Here is a 22,408-nt window from a genome sequence, read left to right on the forward strand (position 1 = left end):
TATTTAAATACTTAGCCCACACTGCTGCCAATCCGAATCAAAGAGGCGGGACTTTACGCGGCTCGCCTGAGAGCTTTAACTCACGGGGGAAAAAAATAGTACTTAAACAGTTAGTTGTCACGGCAACGCTGTGTGTGAAGGGGGCGCACATGAAATGAGAGCAAAAGTAACTCCGGATACTTTAGCTGTTAACAAGCAACAGACTTTAGCTTGCTTAACTCGGTAGTTGGCTATTGTAGGATAACAATGTAGGTTAACCTGGCCGAACTGGAGCACAATGGTAAGAGGAAACACCATTTGCTAATGGTGCTAGTTTGTTCGCTTGTCAACTTCGTGCGGAAACACGTCGTGGCCGCTTTGCTAGCAAGTAAGGCTAGAATGGTTCATTAGCCAGGTAAGCTAAATGAACCACAACAATGTCAAGTTATAACCTTCCACCGGTGCGGCATTTGCCACAATGGACCCGAGTTGGGCGCCTCGGGAAGCCTCGCTCTCCACAGCGTTTGCCGGCGCAGCAGCTGCAGCCGCTGCCTGTTGTCCCGTCAGCGGACAGTGGAGCGGAGAGAGGAGCAGGGGTGTCCTGTCACAGCGACATGGACCCCCGCGTTGCATCAATGCAGAGGAATATCCAGTTCCTTCAGCAACAACACAAGGAGACTCTCGACAAGCTCCATGCGGAGATAGAATATCTAAGACGCGAGAATAAAGGTGAATTAACCAGTATGTGGTGAGAAAATGTCGTTGATGTCAGAGAATGAGCGATTTTTTCCAGTTATGAATACTTTAACCGTGTTTGTAGGTGTTCACTGGAATATGTAACCTAATAATTTGGGATTAATGATTCATATTTGTTGACAGTGGAATTGGAGACCGGTAAAATAATTGATGATGCTTTGCTGGTCCTCTATGACAGTAAACTTATCATCTTTGGGTTTTGACAAGACATTTGTGGACATCATCTTGGGCTTTGGGAAATACTAACATTTTCACCAATTTCTGACATTTTGTAGACCAAACAACTATTATTGGAGAAAGTAACTGCCAGTTTAATTGACAATGAAATCAGTTGTTAGCTGTAGCCCTACTTTACTTTTCCCAATTAAAAACATTTCATATTATGGCATTCATCAAGGAACAGGCTACTCTATGGACAACTGGTCCTAAGAATCCATATAATTATTTTCCATTTACAAGGGGTGAACTCAGTCACCTGTTGGGATGTCCACACCCTTTATGTAATGAATTTACATCATTGACAAAGACTTGACTGTCTCCTGATAAGGTGCTGAAAAGAGAAGCTTTCAATCTAGGTACGGTGGTTGCATAGCAACTCCAGGGTTTTGGTGGTCTCTCAGCAGGAGGTGGACAGAGATCCGATGTCACTTAACTGAACAGGCCACATGCCGTTCCATATAACTGCATCTCAGCACCCCTTTAGGAGACTCCCGAGTCATTTGTCTTTGGGCCATCACAGCAGTCAGGCCCCCATGGAAGCACGGGCTGTTTGCTGGGACTGTGTTACAAGATTGAGCCTTTCATGTGCCTCCCTCAACGCACACTAAAATTCTCTTAATATGGATGTTGCAGAGTTGCAGTATAAGTTGATAATGGAGCCTCCAAAGTCAAGCAGAAAAGGTAAGATGTAATCTCATATTATCCAGCTCGAGTCCAGGCTGTGTTCCAGGTGTTATGGTGTCTCATGCTAGACTAATTGGGTGTTCGGTTAGCTAAAACGCATTCTGCTACACAACATGTATGGCACAGCAATTCACAGTTTGTAACTATCTTGGGTCCTCTTTCTTCGAGAAGTGATACACGGTCGACGAGGCATTAGACCACCCACTCAGGGAAGTGAAGCCCGGATGGGACTCTACCTGGAGGAGCCGCTGCAGGACACGCGCCCCTCTCAGGACCAAGCACTAAGGTGAAATCCCAACCAGCGACATCTAGTTCTTCTTCGGTATTCATCTGCCTGAGTACCTCAGTATTGATGTAATGTGATCAGATTTAGAGGAATTGTTTTTATATTTTGTTTTTACAAACAAGAGCTCACCTCATGGTGTTACTGTTCACCTCTGACGTATTGTCGAGCTCTAAATGAAATTGTAGCAAAGCACTGATAAAATATAACATGTTGGTTAAGAAATTTTGACGTAAACTAAGCAACATTAAGCACGTTTAAGGGGAAACACACTGCACTACTGAACAATGTAACACACAAGGCAAATGAGATATACATGTAAAGTAACTTAACAGCGACATAAATGATACCATGTGAAACAGAGAACACGTTGATCACCTGCAGCGGTGTACCAGAGTTACAGCATGTGAAGAAGCAAAAGACAGGTTCACAAACTGGTGTTAGTATCCACAGCAGGGAGCATATGGTTTTAATGCTGACAGATGAATGTCAGATATAAAGTAAGTGGCCGGTATGTGGTCATTTCTTTGTTGGTCCTCTTATGTAAAGTTAAATGTTATATTTGATAAATCGTTCCTGTCTAGGATTTTTAGTTGTCATCATGCAAAGACTTGGCTCATTTTAAAGTGGTGCAGTTGGCCTGAAGCCGTTGTGTGAAACAATTATGCAAAGAGATGGTGGTATAACCAAATTAGATTATGTTACCATTCTCGTGTTTGAACAACTCTCCTGCAACAATTCCTCATGTGGTCTGAAGAAAAAAAGCCATAATATAGCCATAATATCTTTCTAGGTGCAAAATATACATGATTTCTGTACAGCTGTTTAAGCCACACATTTACGCCATCAACAACATCTTACACTCACCAGGGTCTGCAACTCCCTGGAGCACACTCCATAGAAGACATGTTGTACAGCTAGTCTTATACAAACAAGGCCAATTAGTCAATTTGAGTCAGTAACTGCAGGTGTAGCAACTAGGTGTTTACAAGCGGAGCTGCCTGTAACAGTTTGCATGTTGCTTTTAATTGATACCATCTCAATGGCTACTGGGGAGAAGCAGTGGAGAGAGCAGTGAAATTCTGGGATCTGCCAGGCAGGACCATGGCCCAGAGTTGAAAGGGGGCCTCATCACCTCATTACAGCCTCTACGAATTCACAGCAGTCACTCCCAGCCTCCACGCGCTCCCACGCTGCAGGAGTGTGAGGTCATCATTCGGCAGCTTTACAGCGCTAACAGTTTACAGTCTCAGGAAGTAAGTGTCCGACATCAGACAATCTTAGTCCAATTATGTTTACTTTCCAGTGTTGTGGAATTTAAAAGTACTGTATTATCTTTATAAATACTTCTGTGGAAATAATTTGTGACTTTATGACAACTCTGTGCCATTTAGATTGTACGTGTGAAGGCTCTGCTGAGAGATATTGTTTTGAGCAAGAAGATCACCCCAGAAAACTACATTCTGACCAAGGCCTACCTTGTCGATGGCACTCGGTAAAGTGATAGAGAATATTATCATTTTTCTCTTCACTAACATGTAGTTTTCCTTGAAAAAAAGGAGCACAGTTGTGGTAAGGGTTTCTCTTTTTTGTACTCCTCAGCAAATCTTCAGAAGAAAATAAATTTCCAAAACTGGGTCTTCAAACATTTCCAGAAAAAACGTATGTTAATCTCTCTCCCTTTGCCTGTGTGCAACACAGTCATCAAACATCCATAATCCTGTGTTTACTGCCTTTCACACCGCTACTCGTGTCTAAAATCTACACACTTTTCCTTTCTTCAGATCTGGATCCTCTCAGTCTGGAGTGGTCCTCCCAGCCCTCAAACAGAGCCTCAGCTCCACCATCGCAGAGAGACAGAGGAGGACCCGCGCTGTGCAGAGAGACCGCTTCAAAAGAACAGTGCAGTGACAGGATCAAAACCACCGCAGCGTCAGCTACATCCACCTCAGGACTGAGCCTTTCTACAGCTGCTCAGAAAACCCAAACCTACAAAAGAATTTTAAAGATGCTATAATGGGTGCAGAAATGTACTGATGAAGGACAGGTCATTTGTAAAGATACTGGGAATGGTACATTTATTTATTTAATTTTACCCCTTTTCTCTAACTTAACACTGCTTGTTTTAGTTTAGTTTTCCCTGCACATTCTTTGTAATTCTGCCAAACTAATGGTTGAATTGTTGAACTTCACATACTTTTGAAGCAGCTAAGTATACCAAACTTTTCTTAGCGTAAACAATCAAAGTTAAGCTTTTAGAAGCACACAGTTAATGATATAGAAGACACCACTGGGCTTATTTCTCAGGCATGTTTTGTATTTGTTTGTATTTGCATTGTATGGAGCGCTGTCATGTTTAACTGGCCAAGCGTAGCCAGGCGTGCGCCTACAGTAAAATTAAGAACAATAATACAAAACTATTAAAATGCTTAACACAAAATAGCACTGCCCTCATGTTTTTTCTTTTAGCAAGCAAATCTTGTGCACAATTTACTATTTAGTGTATGTGATGCTGTGTATTACACACAATAACAATAATAATAATGTACAGTCAGGTCATTGAAGTGGAAAAGTCTTTCATGCAGGATAAAACCGTGATTACAGAGTTTCCTGCATTAAGATTTTGAGGTGTTCATCGTTTTATTTATTTGAAGGATGACATTTATGCTAGTCAACAGTAGGCTGGTTCCACAAGTTTAAACTTGTGTAGAGTTTTGGCTAAAATTATGAGGAAGTGTTTACTTAAAAATTGTAAACAGAAGACATCAACCTGAAATATGAGGAAGATGTGAAACTGGTGTTGGCGACTTCTGTTGTGATACGTGCTGTAAATAGCATTATTGTAACACATTACGTTTGCCTAGAAGAGGGCTACTATTCAAATCTCACAGCTTTGTTTATGTTATTATTGCAGTTCATCTTCTTCAAAAACAATATGAATTGATACTCACGAAATCAAAATAGTCTGATCCAGTTAAACTGTTCTCTTAGAATTCCCCCATGGTTTTAAGTCGTCATTATACATTCATTAAAGAAGCCAATACATGGAACTACTCTCTTCAGCTTTTGGCACTCGTGTAAACATTTGTAGGTGAGCTGGTACACAACCATGTGAAAGCCAACAAATTTTAAAAGCAGCTGGCCTAATTTCAAAACAGGGATCAAAACCTTGCATCTAGTTGTGCAACAGCATGGGGCAGGTTAAGAACTGCACGCAGCCAGGCGGGGCAGACAATTCCCGGCATGAAGCTGGCTTTGCATACTCCACCTCTACAACCTTTAAGAAGATGAATCCATTCATGATCAAATGACGGTAATCCGTTTTGTTAATCATGGCGTACAACTTAATGCTCATGCACACACTGAATGGAAGTTACTGAGTCGTCTTCTCATGAAGACTCTGCTTCTGTATTCACCTACACATGGCCCACTCTACTCTGAAATTACACTGACACTGTGTGCGGCGTCTCATGCAGCAACTCTGACTTTACTATCAGTGTCAACAACAGTAGATTTAGGGGATGGCTGAGCCAGCAGACTTAAAATGACCGCTCAGCAACTCTGCTCAAAGCTCAGCTTCGACAGATTCTACAAATCCACATTGTCAAGCCTCCACAAGGTGCACCCCCAGCTTTACTCTGTGGTTTTTGTCACCTTTCGAATGATGTTCTTCAGCTCTCATGTGCCTAACATAATGGTCCATGCCAACATGCCAACATCCAGTGCCTACATTAATAACACGTGATGAAGAAAAAAAATTCATTGCCATAAAAGTTTGAAGTAGAGCAAATGGTAAAATCTTTCACATTCACGTATAACACTGCAACTAAGAAAATGGTTTTACATGCAGCTTCATCTTTGAAATCCCTGAGCGGTCATGTATTTTCTATCAGTTCCCTCATATATCCCAGCCCACGAGCCACACTCTTAATGCAGCGGTAATAGCCAGGAGCTAATGGTTAGAAATGCAATCCTGTGCCTAAGGGCCACTGATTTTGCTCCGAGACGTTTCTGTAAAATCAGAGGAAGAGCGAGCAAGATACCCTTCTGTTCCTTGGCAGGAATTGTCAAGGTACCCTTGTATGCATTTGTGCTCAGCGGGATGCGCTCAAGGCTACAGTTGTGCTTGACAGCTCTGTGTCTGTCAGTTTGTACAACAGTCTAAAATGTAAAAAACCACAAAAAACAAACCTTACTTTTATGTTTAAAGACAGACATTGTGTCTTGCGTGCAGCCACTAGATGGTGGTGTTTCTGAAGAAACTCTTCAGCGAGCGTCCACTCAATCAAAGCTTTCAAACGTTTGACTGCAGGTTGCACACAGGTATGACACGACTGACCTTCGCCACATTTCCAGAATCTCATAATGTTTCTGAATTTTATTGAATTCATATTCGTGGAATATGAATGTCTAAATGATGACCTCTGAGAAAATCCATCTTAATGTGAATGGCTGTCGTGTGTGTGTGTAGTACAGTCAAAACAAAAGTCATTTCTGATGAAATTCACAGAGTTGAATATGAGTCCCTCAGTATCAACATCTTGTATTTTACACTTCTGTGGAAGAAGACGCCTTGTTGTTTGTTTGTTTTTTCTTTCGAATTTGTTGCATCACTGCGTCTTTGTTGAAATGTGGGAATTGGCAGGCACTGGCCATTAAGACCCAGAGGGTGCATATCTATTAACATTCAGACAGTGCTGCAGTGATGAGAGCTGCTCTGAGCCAGCTGCAGCCTCATGAGGCATGGTCACTGAAACCTCAATAAGAAGAGGAACAGAGCCAGGGCTTTATATTTTTTACTTTCATCAAAGAGCAGAAGTTGTTCCGCCATATTGGGAGCGCCTCGTCGTGCTCAGGCAATGCTTTCTAACACATTCTTTTGTTTGTTTTAGTCTTTATTAAGGCTTCTGTCGAGGCTCTGTCCCCTGCATTTAAATTCACTCTCTCCCTTTCAGCATATTGTGTTGTGGGTTGGGTAGGTTTGGGAGCTCCAAATCGATGTGTCACAGTTCTGTGCCAGATAATACTTATTATGAGATTGAATGAAGGGGGAAGTTGGAGAACAACAGGAAATGAAAATAGGGAAATATGTAAAACTTTTTACTGGTGGCATGAAATAAATGTTGTCTGAGCAAATATGCTCTATTTCACAGTTCAAATATATGAGCTGCTCATGGAGCCACAGTAAGCTGCAGGCATGCGATATCATAGGCTGCAAAGCAAACCCTGTCATAGAGCCACATTAGAACATGCACACGTTTAGTAGGACAGCCTGTCTCCTCGGGGAGCCCATCTGACACGACTGAGTTGTTAGACATGACTGTCATCACTTGTAAGAATTAAATCTGCAGTCACTCATTTATCATCATATGGCAACAGCAGTGAAATTAAACTGTGTTCTGCTCAGGGAAGCCAATGTCTTGGCTGTATGAACATAAAATCTCAGATGGCCTTTATTTTGAGAGATCTATAGAACTGTGCAGTGGAGCAGAGGAACTAAGTACCTTTGCTTGTACTTAAGTACTATGCTACTTTATGTGCTGACCTCATTACATTTTAAATGCAAATACATTTTATACCACTAGATTTAGCTGACAGCTCCAGTTTCTACATAGAAAACAGATGATTAGCTAATAAAATATGATGCATTGCTGTAGAAAATGCAAACACACAATAAATATGTATTATTTTTGCTTATGCTATTTGTGTATTTAGATGCGCAGTATATTTACACTGTGGTACTGCTTTTACATAAGGGTCTGAATACTTGAATACGAATCACTTGAGCTTTACCCATGTGTTAGGTCGATGTAAGCAGTACCATAATAATACTAGTTATACAATTTTTAAAAATGTCATTTGCTTCTGAAAAGCCAAAGCAGAACGCGACTGTGCAGAAGAACAACACGGGGTCGGCCCGTGCTGGTGACATCGCTGCTGCATTGTTTTGTCACAGAAAGCTGAAGCTGTGTCACGGAAACTTGATTGACATCTCGCTCTCTGCATGGGGGTGGGAGGGGCTGTCCGCGGTCTCGTCACCCGCCCACCCCCTTTCCTCCTCCCACCTCCCCCTCCAGGCGTCAGTGACGTGCGGGTAGAAAGCGGGACCTGCCCTCCCGTCGCCATTTTTCGGTCTCGTACTCGCACTTCTGCTGGCCCGGGTGAGGGGGGGGGACAAGCAGAAATAAGGGAAAGTAGAAAATATTGAGCCGTTAAGCCGGGATCTCTCGTGAGCAGTCTAGAATGCACGCGGTTGCTACGGCGGAACGTATTGGCTCCTGAGATGCACGCGCAGGAGACGAGCCGCTGCCGTGAAATAATTTTTTGTGTGAAGACGTGTTGCGGGCCGCCATTTTTTTGCTGTGCTGCCTCAAAAGTCTGTTCCGACTCGAGAAAGAGGATTCAAAAACGCATTTCCATGACGTGTGCCTTATCGTAAGATCTAGAAGATACTAACTAATCATTTCGTTTTCCGACCCGCGGCTACTGGCGACCTTTGGCAGACATGAGGATTAAACAGACGAAAAACTGAGGCCACCTTTTCCGTTCTCATAACTGACACTGACTGGAGGAGATAAATTATTAGAAAATATAGAGAAGAGAAGCCTGCTGTGTTCTCGGAAGGCGGAACGAAAAAGGGAAGCTTCTTTGATCATTTGTTGCTTCGGTCTCCGTCTATGTTCGTCTGGCGTAAGTTTGTATTTTCTGCTATTTTGGCCGCTAAAACAATCACTCAGCCATTGACCGCTGAACACAGGAACCACATTGCTCCAAAGTTGATCAAGCCAGCCGCTGCCTGCCTCTGAAAACGTCAGGTTGTTTTTGTTTTTCCTTTTGCTCGTTGCCTTTTTTTTTTTTTTTTTTTAAACCAGAGGTCTCCGGAGCCTGCAGCGTTTGTGCAAAACCTCACAGGGCGACGAGTGCCCTGCCCCGCATCTTCCAAATCCTCCGGTTTGCTGTGATTGGCCAATCCCAACCACGCAGAAACGTTTTAACTTATTTTCTAGTCTGTTTTGTAATTTTCTTCTCTGTAGACTCATATTAAGTTATTTTTTGAACAGAAATGTCAACTGCTCGCTTTGATTCAGCTGATCGGTCCGCCTGGTATTTTGGACCTGTGTCACGACAGGAGGCACAGAATAGGTTACAAGGACAGAGACATGGCATGTTTCTTGTTCGAGACTCGTCGACCTGCCCGGGCGACTATGTGCTGTCAGTATCTGAAAACTCCAAAGTGTCTCACTATATCATCAACTCTTTGCCCAGCAAGAGGTTCAAGATAGGCGATCAAGAATTTGAGCACCTGCCTGCTCTCCTGGAGTTCTACAAAATCCACTACCTGGATACGACCACCCTGATAGAGCCAGCCCCCAGGTATGGAAGTCACAGAAATGCCTTTCCGCTAACTACTATGATGCTATGAGACCGTGATGAAGTACCACAAAACCTGTTCGTCGTAGATCTAGGTTAACTAGGATGTCTATTTTTATCAGATCCAACCCACTTTCAGTCAGATCGCAGTACCCGGCGAATATGCCAGGAAGCAGACAGTTTGCTATATCTGAAGCCAGTGGACACACCAGCTCCATCCCCACACATCCAGTTCACTGTATTCATTAAGGCTGTGTTTTGTCCTAATGCCACCAGCTTGGAAAAATAAATGATCATCAGCCAAGATGCTGGCAAAGTTTACACTTTGCATGTTTTTGTGCTCAAGTAGCAGTGTTCGCTGACATACAGCCATAACTCCAACTGGGTGTTACATTTAGCTATTTCAGCGCTGATGACAGTGTTTTTATATCTGTAGGTGCAGCTTGCTCCAGGACATTGGGTATCAAGATGGGTATTAAGATTGTTCCTAACATAAGCTTGTTGGCTATACTTGTGTATACCACATTTAGTAAACATTCATGTGCAGGTGTTCCTTGGGGGCACATGACTCACTGTATTTGCACTACATTGGATATATGTTTATCCTGATGCTTTTGATATGTCTTAGTACTCTGAAGTAGTTTTTGTACCCGTGTATTTATTTTTAAACACTTGTCCTCTTTTCTCTGTCGTTTTATTATTAATGTTTTTATGTTTCTGTTTTTGCACACACTGTGGGACTGGGAGAAGCAATATTTCAGTCGCTCTGTATGGCTTGTGTATACGGTGTAATTGACATACATTAGCGTGTATCAGATGTCATTCAGCAACAAAATATCCACGCCGCTGAGGGAAACCCATCCCCGTTTTCATCTTTTCATTTTCAGTCAAACTGAATCAACTTGACGATGGCCTTCTTTTTATGGTAACCTTGTTGTCGTTCTTTTGCCACTTTATTCTAATCTCTCAAGGTACCCAAGCACAGTGAGTTGTCCCATCCAGCCCATGGGTGGCCCAGAGGAGAACCTGGAGTATGTGCGGACTCTATACGACTTCACTGGCAGCGATGCAGAGGACCTGCCCTTCAAGAAGGGGGAGATCCTCATCATCCTGGAGAAACCAGAGGAGCAGTGGTGGAGCGCCAAGAGTAAAGAGGGACGTGTCGGGATGATCCCTGTGCCCTATGTGGAGAAATTGGTACGACCTTCGCCTCACCCTGGCCAGCCTTCCCATGGATCTCGCAACTCCAACAGCTATGGGATCCCAGAGCCCTCCCACGCCCTCGTCCATGCCTATGCCCAGCCTCAGACACCTTCACCATTGCCCCCTGGCACCCCTGGAGCAGTTATCAATCCTCTACCGTCCACGCAGAATGGCCCCGTCATGGCAAAGGCCATCCAGAAACGAGTGCCATGCGCCTATGATAAAACAGCTCTTGCTCTAGAGGTACTGTAAAGTGGGATTTCACCTTTTCCCACCTATTTTATCTAAGAATGTCTTTTGTCCTTTCTCTTTCCCTTTCCTGTGCTTTAATGGGTTGCTGCTGCTGTTGTTGGATAATAAGTATTGTTTTTGGTCTTAATTAAGTAGATAGACTTTTTAATGTGAATTCGGGGGACAAGTTCATTTAGAGCTTTGAACTAACTTTGGGTTCAAATGAGGTGATGTTACCAAGCACAAAAATCCTCAACATTTTCAGAGTACAGTGCAAAATCCAGCTTATTGTTTGTCACATGACCAGCGTATCAGATTTTTGTTCAGCAGTACCTTTCTATTTGTGATGCAACACCATGCCGTAAATCTCCATGCCAAGTCAGTGCCAGGGTCTCCAGTTGTAGCATACTACTTAGCTTAAAGATGGTATTGCCACCAGGCTGAAAAGCAGAGTTAAGCAAGTCAAGCATTTAAATGTTGACACTATTAAGCAGCATGCCTTTGCATGGACAAAGCTAACCAATCACAAGAGAGGATGGGCCACCATTATTCATTTATTTAGACCGTGGAACTTTTTATTTTTGGAAATATCTCCCAGTTCGGACTGCCCCCAAACACTTTTTCAAAAATTATTATACACTTACAGCAATTAAAGTATAGAAACTGTCCATTTCACAACTGAAGTGGAATGTTTCTCGCACTGGACAGTTTCTTGTAAAGTGTAACTGCAGTCCCCATTGACACTGCAGTAGCGAATAGCCAGTAATGAGAATGGAGGCAAAACACTAGTGCTGCATACAGAGTCACCACAATGATCTTACCGATTTTATGTGTGAACAAGTCTTAAAATAATGTGTGACTCTTCTCCAGTCTTGTGTGGTCACACCAAAACCAAATAGCAGCCACCCTGGTCACTTCCTGCTTGGTGTGGTGTGACCCACCGCTTCAAAGAAAGTCGGGCATACCCAGCTTTTTAGCCGAAATTGAGAAGTCAGACTATTTTCATCATCACCATCTTGAACTTGTTGCTCTGGGCCGTGGCATCATGCTGCATGCTGATGTGGTCAATGGCGATTCTTGTTGCCAGTGTTTAATGAAAATGAATGAATGAATGGCAGATCTTTTGTTTAGTGTTCAGCACTGATTCTCTGGTTTCTGATTGGAAAAGAACCCATTGTAAAGTGAGGGAGCAAGTGTCAGAGATCTGTGTAGTTTGTCTTTTAGACACTGTGGTGTTTTTTTTTCTTGGAATGGTCATTGGATGATAGATGTAAGATACACTTTGGCAGCTATAGATTGAAGGTGGACAGGGTCTCTGTGGTAAGACAGACCACAGACAATACTGTGACTCAAGTTTCCACTGATGGGTGAGTGGAGCCCTAATTTTACCGGTTGTCTCTGGCTCCCAGTGGCTCATGTTCAAGCTTCCTGCTAGCTAGCTAGCTGCTAAAGAGGTAGCACCAGCTCTGTCAGCAGCACTGTTGTATTTCTCTGCGGTGCACTCCGGCTAATGCAAATCTTGGCTGTGGCAACATGTTGAAGCATGTGTAGTTATGCCTAATGTGCACTTCACGTATATACCGAAGCTCCAAAATGCTCCACTCTGATAGCAGACTGGGCTACTGTGATGCCCCGAGGGGAAAGTTGAATACGAATCTACCTCTGCTGCCATTCACTGACATCACAGTGTGTTAGTGGATGTGGGAAGTAAACTAGGCCTCTGCACATGGGCACAGTGAAACATGTCATTACTATTATTCTTATATAGAAATGAGACTATAAATTTGGACCACGAGCAACCCTGGTGAATGGTATACAGATTAGACAGCTAATTCTAACAGCATTAGTCTGTCCTCTCTGCTCTCTCCTGTGTCCTTTTTTATAACTGTCCACTGATAACAATCACCTCAGAAAATACCTCAACTCCTCACACAGACAAACCTGCGTTGAATGGGTCAACAAGACATGGCAGCTCGCCTTGGTCTGCGTCATCTACTGCCCATCTTTTGTCAACAGCTGCGTTGAGTAAAGATGGAAACTTCTATTAAACTAAATGTTCATTTAGCCGACTCCACTGAGAGAGAGAGAGGGGGAGACTGCGCAATAGAGAAAGAGGGAGCGTACACAAATGGGCAAGCAAAGCAATCATGTGAGAACTGAAACTGAAACATGACTTCGTTTGGCACTTGTGCCATACCTTGTAATCATACGGTGTAGCTGTGAAGTGTATGGAGCAACAGTTGCATACTGGAGCCATGGGATTAGATCCATGACTGCTGTCTCATGCTGTATGAATGGTTCGAGCGCATGTTGAATGTATTGTCAGAGTCGACGTGTGCCATCTTGTGAAAAAAGGCATGCTAGTCGTCACAAGCGTCTTTCTATTCTGGAGCACCCTCGATACGCAAAAGAATATCCCAAGCATTGTTTGACATTTACATTTAGAAATTGCCGCAGCAAGGATGCATCTGAATGGTCAGTGATCCCAATGGTTGCTTCAGTTGGTAATTGTTCATCAAAAGGAGGAGATGTCCCAAACTCCCATTAGTGTTTGTAGTTAATAAAGATATTTTGTGCTTAATCACAATTGCCCATAGGAAGCCCTGTTTAAACTCTTTCTTTATTGTAAGCCAGCTGCCAAAAAGACCCAGTGTTCTTTAAACACTACAACTTGTTCGTCTAGCAAAACGCAGAGCTGCTGTGAGATAAAGTATTGACGTCGCCTCTTTTTCAGCAACAATTTTCAGGCCTACATTACCACACCTCAAATGTGCCGCTGTTGTGAAAACTGTCTGAACTTCCATATTTTGCTAATCCCGGGGATGAAGAGAGGCCATTCAAACCGCTTCAGACTGATGCTAATTAATCACAGTGCAAAAGAAAAGATTATAGAAGAAGATGGCCATTGAAAGGAGAACAGTGATGCAAAGTTCGTTTTTCCCTGCTCATTGTTGATAAGGCATACATGGACTGATTTTTAGTAGTCCGTTTTCAATTCTCAAACGTTTTCTTGTCAAAGATAAGTATAAGTTCAGTGTGAGCATACTGTAGGTCCTGACTAATATGACGCTTCAGATATGTCATATTTTCTGATGTTCTTCTCACATCAGTTAACCCACCAAACTATCAGGCCTGACCGTGTGGTATGAGTTGGTGTTGTGAACTTCAAATGTCAAACTCGCTGAGTGTTGTTCTAGTTCATCTTAGTTTACGCTGTTTGGTGATGTTGTCAACCAGGGTATTAGGAATTACTGATTGATGCAAGCAGCATGTTTAAAACAAGTTGGTCAGGAGCAACTAAAGACTGGGATAGTTCTGGAATGCTCCAAAAACACCTGTTTGGAACCTTCCACAGGTAAACAGGTTCATCCATAACAGGTGATAGTATCATGATTGGGTATGAAAGGGGCATCCTGGAAAGGCTCAGTTGTTCATAAGGGAGGATGGAGTGAGGTTCACCACTTTGTGAACACATGATTGGAGAAAGGATATTACTGCATGGGCTAAAGTGTTTTTTAAAACTGTTGTCGGCAAACACAGCACAGCATTTACCTTTTACACATTGTCCCAGCTTTTTTGGAATTTGGGTCATAACACAATGCGGTTGTCACTTTGTTTCATTGGGTGTAAGGAAACAAGAAACAGTGGATGCAGACGCTGTCTCTCTCTATACGATCCCCATGTTAAGGCTGCAGGTCTGTTTTTTTTTTTTTTTATTGTCCAGCAGGAGCAATGCTGGCTCGAATGCCTCTTGTGTAGCTCAAAAATGGGCCAGAATCAAGATTGGCACAACGTAAAGCATTCAATTAGCCAAAAGACACTGCTTTTGCGACAACTGCAAAATATCTTATTGTCACTGGCTACAATTAAGAAATAAAGATTGTTATTTTTATTGGAAGTGGTGTGTGCAAATTGTTCCCTGAGGACGAGGAAATAGATAGTAGAGACGGGGTTTTTGAAATACTTGTGTAGTGAATGACAATGCAGGTACAGCTGCTGCTCTTCTGGGATGCTGTTGTTCCTCGCTTTCCTTCGTCGTCACTTACTCAGTTGCGATCTCAGTTTTGGAATACAAACTAAGCCTAAATAGATGAAGTGAGTAGGTCAAAGATTGAGCACAAATCCAGATATGTATATATTTTTGCATGTGTGCACAGTGTTGTAATTCATTAAATCAAGAGAAGGAAGCCACCAGAGTCCCTAGAAACCAATCACTAGAGAGAGACGAGCTGAAACCCGAGTGTTTCCTGTGGTATTTTTGATTTACTGGTCTAAAACTTGTTTTGCATGGAAAAACGCATACCTTACCCCGTCTCATCATGTCTCTTCGATTTGTCTCGGTCTTCATTCAGAATAGATCATTGCCTACAGCAGAAACCCTTTAGTTTTGTACTGTGGCTATTCTGGGGCATCTGGGGGTTCAAGAAGCATAAGCTGTGAGTCATTATTTATTCACTTCAGAAATACAACAGATGAAATCAGGTTATTTTTTATATAGCATGGTACTGATCTGTCTTTCATAACAGTTTGATGCTTTAAGGTGATTCTGCTCTAATTTTTATTACATCAGAGTGTGAGGACTTGCTCAAAATACTTTGCAAAAGTCTTCAAAAACCACCAACCTCTTCTGAAGCTTAATGGAAATGTAAAGGGGAAAACTTGTGAGGGGGCAGTTAATTTTCCAACCTTTATTGAATATAGGCGACAGCAATCTATTTTCACCATATCGCTCATTCAAACAGGCTGATTCAAGTTTTTATCGTTCTTTGACGGACAGGTTTCACAGAAGCTTTTTATGACTAAGTGGCATTCTTGTCATTCTGGGCCAGCATAAAGGATTACTGTTCCAGATAATGCTGAGGACTAGATGTCCTTGAAGCCTCATTCTGAATTGTGCCCTCACATTCACGTTTCAATCACGGTTTTGACGGTGGAGACTTTTCTCTTAATCCTGATAAAGAACGTATGGTTTTAACAGATTGGGGTCACACTCAGTGTCACAAACCCGTCTGAGCGGCAGCTTTGACGTCTGTTTAAGCCACAGAGTAATGCGCGTGTGGAGATCTGACAGCACCTTTTATTTTAAAGTGTATTAACAAGTCTGTTGTGCTCGACGTTGTGTGCGCTCACAGATGTTGTTGGTGTAGTTTGGAGCAGGTTTGAAATAAAAATTGGCCGCATACCAAATGCATTTTGTTTCTCCCTTCGGCTATGAAATGCATTGACCCTTAGCTGTGCTATATTTTTCTTGTCTCATTTTGTGTGTATCTTTGCAACAGAGTCTCATGCAGCAGTTCATCTCCAGCATAAAATTCAAATGAACCCGTTGACTTTTGCCACTTAATCTGCAGGTGCATTGTGTGAAAATTTGAGTTTTTATGCATTTGGCTAAGGTGTGTGGAAACTGACCTCAGCTGTTTGTTAAACTGTTACATCATTATTTAACTTCTTTGCTTTGTTAATTATGACATAGTAAATCAAGTGTAGTGCAGCCACCAGTGACCTGAAGTCTTTAAGTGAACATGTGGAATTGACTTTTTTGTTTGCTACAGAGCATAAACTGTAGAACAGGCCAGGTTCATGCTAGAGTCATTTCTCAGTCGCCTAACGAGCAAGTGTATGCTCACGTTCTCTGTAAGGCACTTCAGTGAAATGTAGCCCCTCAATGTTGCAATTCCCTCATGGTGTGAAAAACAACAATTTTCAAATTATGCAATTGTTGTGTTTTCAGGTTGGCCACACTGGTTTTCATCCGGCAGAGTATCTTGGTTTTACAAAGTGTTCCTGAGCTCATGTAATCTCCTTCATACAATCATGTGTTCACATGCTGCATCCTCACTTGTGAACCACTGAGCCTTTCAAGGATGCCCCATTCATACCCCATCATGATACTATCACCTGTTACAATGAACCTGTTTACCTGTGGAAGGTTCCAAACCGATGTTTTTGGAGCATTCTACAACTCTCCCAGTCTTCAGTTGCTCCTGTCCTAACTTGTTTGAAACGAGTTGCTGCATCAAATTCAGAATAAGCAGATATTTACAAAAATCAATGAAGCAGATGAGGGAAAACATTAGATATATTGTCTTTGAACTGTTCGTAATCGTCAAAAAGGATTAGAAAATGATCACATCCTGTTATTTTCTGTTTTACGTAGCGTCCCAACCTTTTGAATCATTCCTTTGTATAATGCACATCATTTTAAAAGTCACTCCTGCTCCTCCTGTAACTCTGCCTCCTGCCTCTCTCTCTTCAGGTCGGTGACATCGTCAAGGTTACACGGATGAACATCAGCGGTCAGTGGGAGGGAGAGGTGAACGGACGGAGGGGTCTCTTCCCATTCACCCATGTCAAAATCATAGACCCCCAGAATCCGGACGAGAGTGACTGACCTAAGAGTTCGACTGAACCCTCTCGCCAGTATCGACCCGCACCTGAACGTGCTGGCTGTCTCCACCTTCTCCCGCCAGTGTCGCCGGTCGGTCACATGCTTGCCTGCTTGGGGCTGTACAATGATAGCGACCCCTATGTTGTTGCCAACCGTTGCAAGGCTTACTGACTGTTTACAGCTTTGGACTTTGGATCCAAACTAAAACCTGACCCCACTCCTCCCAGTTCCCTTTCCCATGTCTTGGTTCTAGGCTGGGCAGTGTTTTTGCATTAGTGTCCTTTTCATTTCCAGATCACTGGGCATCAGTGTGAGTGTGTGTGTGTGTGTGTATGTGTAAGTGCATGTGTGTGTGTGTGTGTTCACAGTAGATATTTACCACATTACATCATGACAGGTCTGTTTTTTTAATTTGATTCTCTGAATATTTGTCATGTTTGAAGTCTCTGGGACTTCAGAACATGTCGGTGTGTGTTTGTTTCGTTGATGTGGGGACGTCTGTACGAAGTAGGGAGACGCAATAATCCCTACGGACTTGGGAGAGCACTGAGGCAATGAGGAGCTAACCAGCCAGTCTAATGTTATTTCTCCAAACAATCAAGTCACTGTTGTACCTTAGCCATCTCACACACAAGCACACATGTACACACACTTATTGGCCATGAGCTATTCAGGTTGACAGGGTTTTTGATGTGTATGTGATGTGTGACTGGAGGAAGCAGGAGAGATGGGTTTGCGGAGGATGTAGCTCAAGTCTGGCTGACTAGACTTAATTTAACTTTTGTTAATAAGATATGACACGGCCATGTGTGATTTCATCGTTCTCTTATTCGTGCCACATGATCAATGATATATATGTTTTGTTTTTTGACGTGGAGATGTATGGCAGAGGGGTGACTTTGCATGTCCCCGTGGTACCTCTCTTTACTGTCCTTCACATCGTTTTGAACTAAAAGGACATCGTGTAGAGATTCGCAGGGTTTTAGTGCCAACAGCATCAAGCACTAGAAGATACACGTCAACTTTCTGCATAGGAGCGCAAAGCTTTGTTCAGGTTTTCAAGTCAAATAGCAACGGCAGTGTCCCTGGGGCAGTATTTCCCACAAGCATCTGACTGGAAGGCTAGCTAAAAACGCAGCGTGGCCGTGAGGACTGCAGGCTGTCCACTGAGGGGAGAAGCTCCACTCTCAGTGGCTTAGGTCTGGGAAGGAGGAAATGTCTCAGCAAGCCAATGAGATCCCGTCAATGCCTTTTTCAGAGAGTAAGATAAATGCATCTCTTAGCGCATGCAATCCCCTCTCTAACCTTCTGTTTTTAATGTGATGTTGCTCTTGTCAATTTAGGATTTCAACCAGCTTTATTCCTTCAATATACGGTCTGTGCACAATTTGTCTCTTTATGCAAACGGACCCTGTCGGAGTCGTGGAAAGCGTCTTTGTTCATATTGTGCTGCAACCAGTTCCATTTGATTAGTAGGAGCCGAGGATTAAACCGTGCCCGCCCCGAGATTTCTGCTGTAAAAATGAACTATTCCACCCCACCCCCCCGTCTCTCCTCATGCTTTCCATTCAAATCATTGCTCGGCCGTTCACTCAGAGTAACATTGTGCAGCTTTTAGTTGTATCCCAATCCCTTTTTTTTTTTTTTTTAAGTTTATAGTCAGCTATTAAATCAAGCATTTTTTGCTCAAACGAGTGATGTAATTAAAGTACCTATGGTGACATTTACAAAAGGGAAAAATGCCTGCTGGTTGCCTCTGTGCATGACCTCTTGGCCGGGGCGATGGTTCTACCTGGCCAAATGCTGCTTAATGTCATTTATGTCCTTATTAAATAAAGGTTTCTCTTAATTTGATCCCTCCTGGTCTGTGCGAACAAGCCGGCGTGGGTTTTCCTCATCAGACTTAATGGAATCTACTAATTAAGCAATACACCCTGATTATCTCCTTTCTTGAGGTGAACTTGCTTTTCATATGCTTCTGAGTTGTTTTGTAATGGCATTAACAGTATTACTGTGCTCTCTTCCCATATTCTAGGAAAGCCTGTCTTTTACTTAAGAATTGAAAATTGTGCCTTTTATTTTCTTATACCATTTACATGTGTTAATATTTCCCATGGTTAACACCTGTGCTGGTATTGACCCTTTATGTACAGAACAAGTAAATAAAATTTACGTCTACTTCTTTAAGCCACGCCGTCTGGTATCTCTGTCCTCTGCACGCATGTTGTGTCTCTCACACAGATGGTGGGGTGCGGGCGTGCTGGCAGCAGCCCGGCGTCACAGGTTGTGTATCTAGAGCACAGGACAGTTGCTCTTGCTCTAATTTTTGACAGTTCCAGTTTTGATTCTGGCTGCGCCCAGGAGAAAGGAAGCAATTAATGAATTTTAATGAAGTGCTAATAAAGGAAAGTCAGCTGACCTGGAGACAGGGGAATGGAAAACTTTTCAAGGGCGATGTTTCAGATGGGCATGTTCTGTGACTCGCTGTTTGTTCAGCACTTTTCAGACCAGGTGCAAACAAATAACCTAAACAAATGCCCTAAATCTGATGAGCATGCGCTCGTAGAAAAAGCATGACCTTATTGCCATACTGTCATTCCTTTAGAGGCACAGGTACAGTCTTATTGAAGCTATTCTTACCATAGTGCAAGGCATAAATCAGTGGTGGAAAGGTGACATGTACGGTATGAACAGGCACTTCTGGGAAACAGGACTTCAGCTAAATGTAAGCTGGCACTTCAATGAAACATACGTATATAGATATGCTCGGTTATGCAACTGTTTCCATGTGTGGTCACCATGAGCACACATGCATCTGTAGTGAATTTGTCATGACTGCAGAATGGCACCATTCCACATAGAGCAAAGGTCCTCATGCACGTCTTCATAAACGACGCACCTGCTCGCTCATTGATGCTGCAGCAGCCTGGAAACACTTGCTCATCCCTCACCGCCATCTCATCGTAATAACAAGATGTGGTAGCTTATGAGCTTTTATAAGAATTTGAGGGAAATTAGTAAATTGTGGATTAAGTATGGGAAGTCACAGGGACAAACTTAATCAAGGTTAAATCACAGCTAATGCTCAGGTTAGGATGCAGATGTAATTCTTCATATTAAACTTAAAAATTGAGAACATTAGAAACACTAAGGGATGCAATTTAAGCATAATGTAGCAGAGGATTCATAAAACTTCCTTAATCTTCTTCCTAAGCTTCTCTTCATTTGTCTCAATCAACACTTTATTCACTAAAAATCTGAAAAGTCTCCGATAACATTAATGCAGACGTCTGGATTTTTGAGTATAAAGTTTTCAAATGATGCCTTCTACATCTATTCCATGACTACTGAGACTGTATTTAGTTCACTCTCTGGGCGCCTTGTGCTGTTTGTGTGTGTGTGTGTGTGTGTGTGTGTGTGTGTGTGTGTGTGTGTGTGTGAGTGTGTGTGCCTGGTTAAATTGCCATTAAAGCCAATCAATGTACTCCTCTGGACTTTGATAGGCGGTGGCTGCGGCGAGAATGACCATAATGAATCAAACTTAGCTGAGTCTCTGACCTCTCCTCAGGGCACAGTGTGTATCTGTGTGGGTGTGTATGTGTGTGTTAATGGATGTGTGGCACAGTCGATGAAGGCCTTCCTACAGTCCATTACCACCACCCGCCTCAAACTAGCTGCGATGGCTGCTGCCATGCTGTACAGTATTTGGCCTACAGAGGTGGATGCACAGTGAATTTGTGCTGTCTAAAAAATAGAAATGATTCACATATAGTCTTACAGTTTTGGGACTGAACCAGTATTTAAATGTGTTTCAGGGCCCCTGGTGTTTTATCCATTAGTTGTTAGTAAGTAGTCATGATGGACAAGATGTAAGCCCATGAATTAATCAGTAACTCTAACTGGCACAGTGAGCTGGGAAGCTATCAGGAACTGCCAGCCCGTTACCTCTGTCCCTCTCATGTGATAAAACCTTTGATAGACATTAACTTCTTCCGGCGTAATGCCCATCCACTCCTGAAATTAGAACATCCAAAACAAGTTGATAACAACCGAGTCAATGTAAACTGACACTTCTTCCCTCAGGATCCATGAAATGACCCTCGCCTTGATATTCTAGGTATAAAACATCAGTTGGCTCGATTGAACGCTCGCATGTCCCTCTATGCTGGAATTATAAATCTAATTGACCCCACGAGTGGTCTAAAATTCGTTTTATAGTGAGGTGAGAAGACCCGAGATGAGCTATGTGGGTGTCCCAGATGACCAAGTCTACCTCCAGGAGGTTTAAACCATCGTCCTGGAATCAGGATGTCATAGCTTTAAACTTCCTTCCTGCCTTTTAGAAAGCAGACCTGCTCCACGTTTGGTACCATTCACCGGTTTGCCACCATTCTTTGCCATGATGTTACACAAAAACACGTCAGTTTTTGTGCTCTAGAAAATTCCTTTTGCAGCGTGTGCTCCCTGAAGCTTTCTAAACGTCCCAGATATGGCTTCCCTCTCTCTCTCGTAAAACATTTACAGCACAGACGTTCCTGCCTTCTGCTGGGGAAACTATGCCAGACTACGATGGTAATTCCACTCTCGCTGTCTGTCATCACTTTATCAGGTCAGACTCACAGTCTCTCGTTGCGCCATCATTCTCGCATCTAAATGCATTGCTGTTGTGTAACGCTTGTGCTCAAAGGATTCAAATGCAGTTGATGAAGACATACTTGTGGCATTTAATAGCCGAGCTCTCAGCTAGTTGTAGTACAGCAACAGATTGGTCGAGCAGCAGGGTCATGATCCTACAGAGTGTAGTTTCCAGGACATTACATCCTTGTTTGGACTCATTGAATGTGCGCTGGCGAGCAAAGAGCAGTATGTTCATGCCTTTTTGGTGGTGGCTGCACCTTGGCAGGTCAAGATGAATCGGTTATCCAGTTTTGGCGCTGCTTTTTGGACGGTAATGACGGTTGATTGGTGAGTCCACCACTTCGTTCCTGATGATGACAATGAAACTTTGTACAGGCATTCATGAGCCCCAGAGGATGAATCCTGATGACCTTGGTGATTGGTAGTTATCCAGTGGAAGATCTCAATCTCAATTTCATAGTCATCAGAAAACGTACCCTTTCTCTCTACCACCACCTTGAGTCAAATATGTCCTAAAATTGGACGGATTGCCTTGAAATGTGATCCAGATGTTCAGAATAACTGATGAACCCTTTAGCTTTCTATTTGGCGCTATGCTAGCACACTAAACTACGATAGTATACACAGCAAACATTTTTCCAGCTAAACATCAGCTT

General features: G+C 42.8%; 2 protein-coding genes across 2 annotated transcripts; both read left to right on the top strand.

Moving 5' to 3' along the window:
* Positions 1–57: 57 nt before the first annotated feature.
* ccdc74b (coiled-coil domain containing 74B) lies at positions 58–4,358 on the top strand. Its single transcript, XM_070989183.1, has 7 exons — positions 58–708; positions 1,588–1,635; positions 1,810–1,924; positions 2,982–3,177; positions 3,316–3,416; positions 3,524–3,583; positions 3,706–4,358. Exons 1-7 carry the CDS (start codon positions 417–419, stop codon positions 3,830–3,832), a joined length of 939 nt encoding a protein of 312 aa, XP_070845284.1. The 5' UTR covers positions 58–416; the 3' UTR covers positions 3,833–4,358.
* A 3,660-nt stretch (positions 4,359–8,018) lies between these two features.
* crkl (v-crk avian sarcoma virus CT10 oncogene homolog-like) lies at positions 8,019–19,301 on the top strand. Its single transcript, XM_070988841.1, has 3 exons — positions 8,019–9,295; positions 10,264–10,738; positions 16,983–19,301. Exons 1-3 carry the CDS (start codon positions 8,985–8,987, stop codon positions 17,115–17,117), a joined length of 921 nt encoding a protein of 306 aa, XP_070844942.1. The 5' UTR covers positions 8,019–8,984; the 3' UTR covers positions 17,118–19,301.
* Positions 19,302–22,408: the final 3,107 nt, after the last annotated feature.

Source organism: Chaetodon trifascialis, chromosome 20 (genome assembly GCF_039877785.1).
Source record: "Chaetodon trifascialis isolate fChaTrf1 chromosome 20, fChaTrf1.hap1, whole genome shotgun sequence".
Lineage (NCBI taxonomy): Eukaryota > Metazoa > Chordata > Actinopteri > Chaetodontiformes > Chaetodontidae > Chaetodon > Chaetodon trifascialis.

Coding starts and splice junctions, on each gene's coding strand:
- ccdc74b (XM_070989183.1), top strand. CDS start 417: ATGTCAAGTTATAACCTTCCACCGGTGCGGCATTTGCCACAATGGACC. Junction 3,178..3,315: donor ACAGTTTACAGTCTCAGGAA/GTAAGTGTCCGA, acceptor TGTGCCATTTAG/ATTGTACGTGTGAAGGCTCT. Junction 3,417..3,523: donor TACCTTGTCGATGGCACTCG/GTAAAGTGATAG, acceptor TGTACTCCTCAG/CAAATCTTCAGAAGAAAATA.
- crkl (XM_070988841.1), top strand. CDS start 8,985: ATGTCAACTGCTCGCTTTGATTCAGCTGATCGGTCCGCCTGGTATTTT. Junction 9,296..10,263: donor CTGATAGAGCCAGCCCCCAG/GTATGGAAGTCA, acceptor TAATCTCTCAAG/GTACCCAAGCACAGTGAGTT. Junction 10,739..16,982: donor AAACAGCTCTTGCTCTAGAG/GTACTGTAAAGT, acceptor CTCTCTCTTCAG/GTCGGTGACATCGTCAAGGT.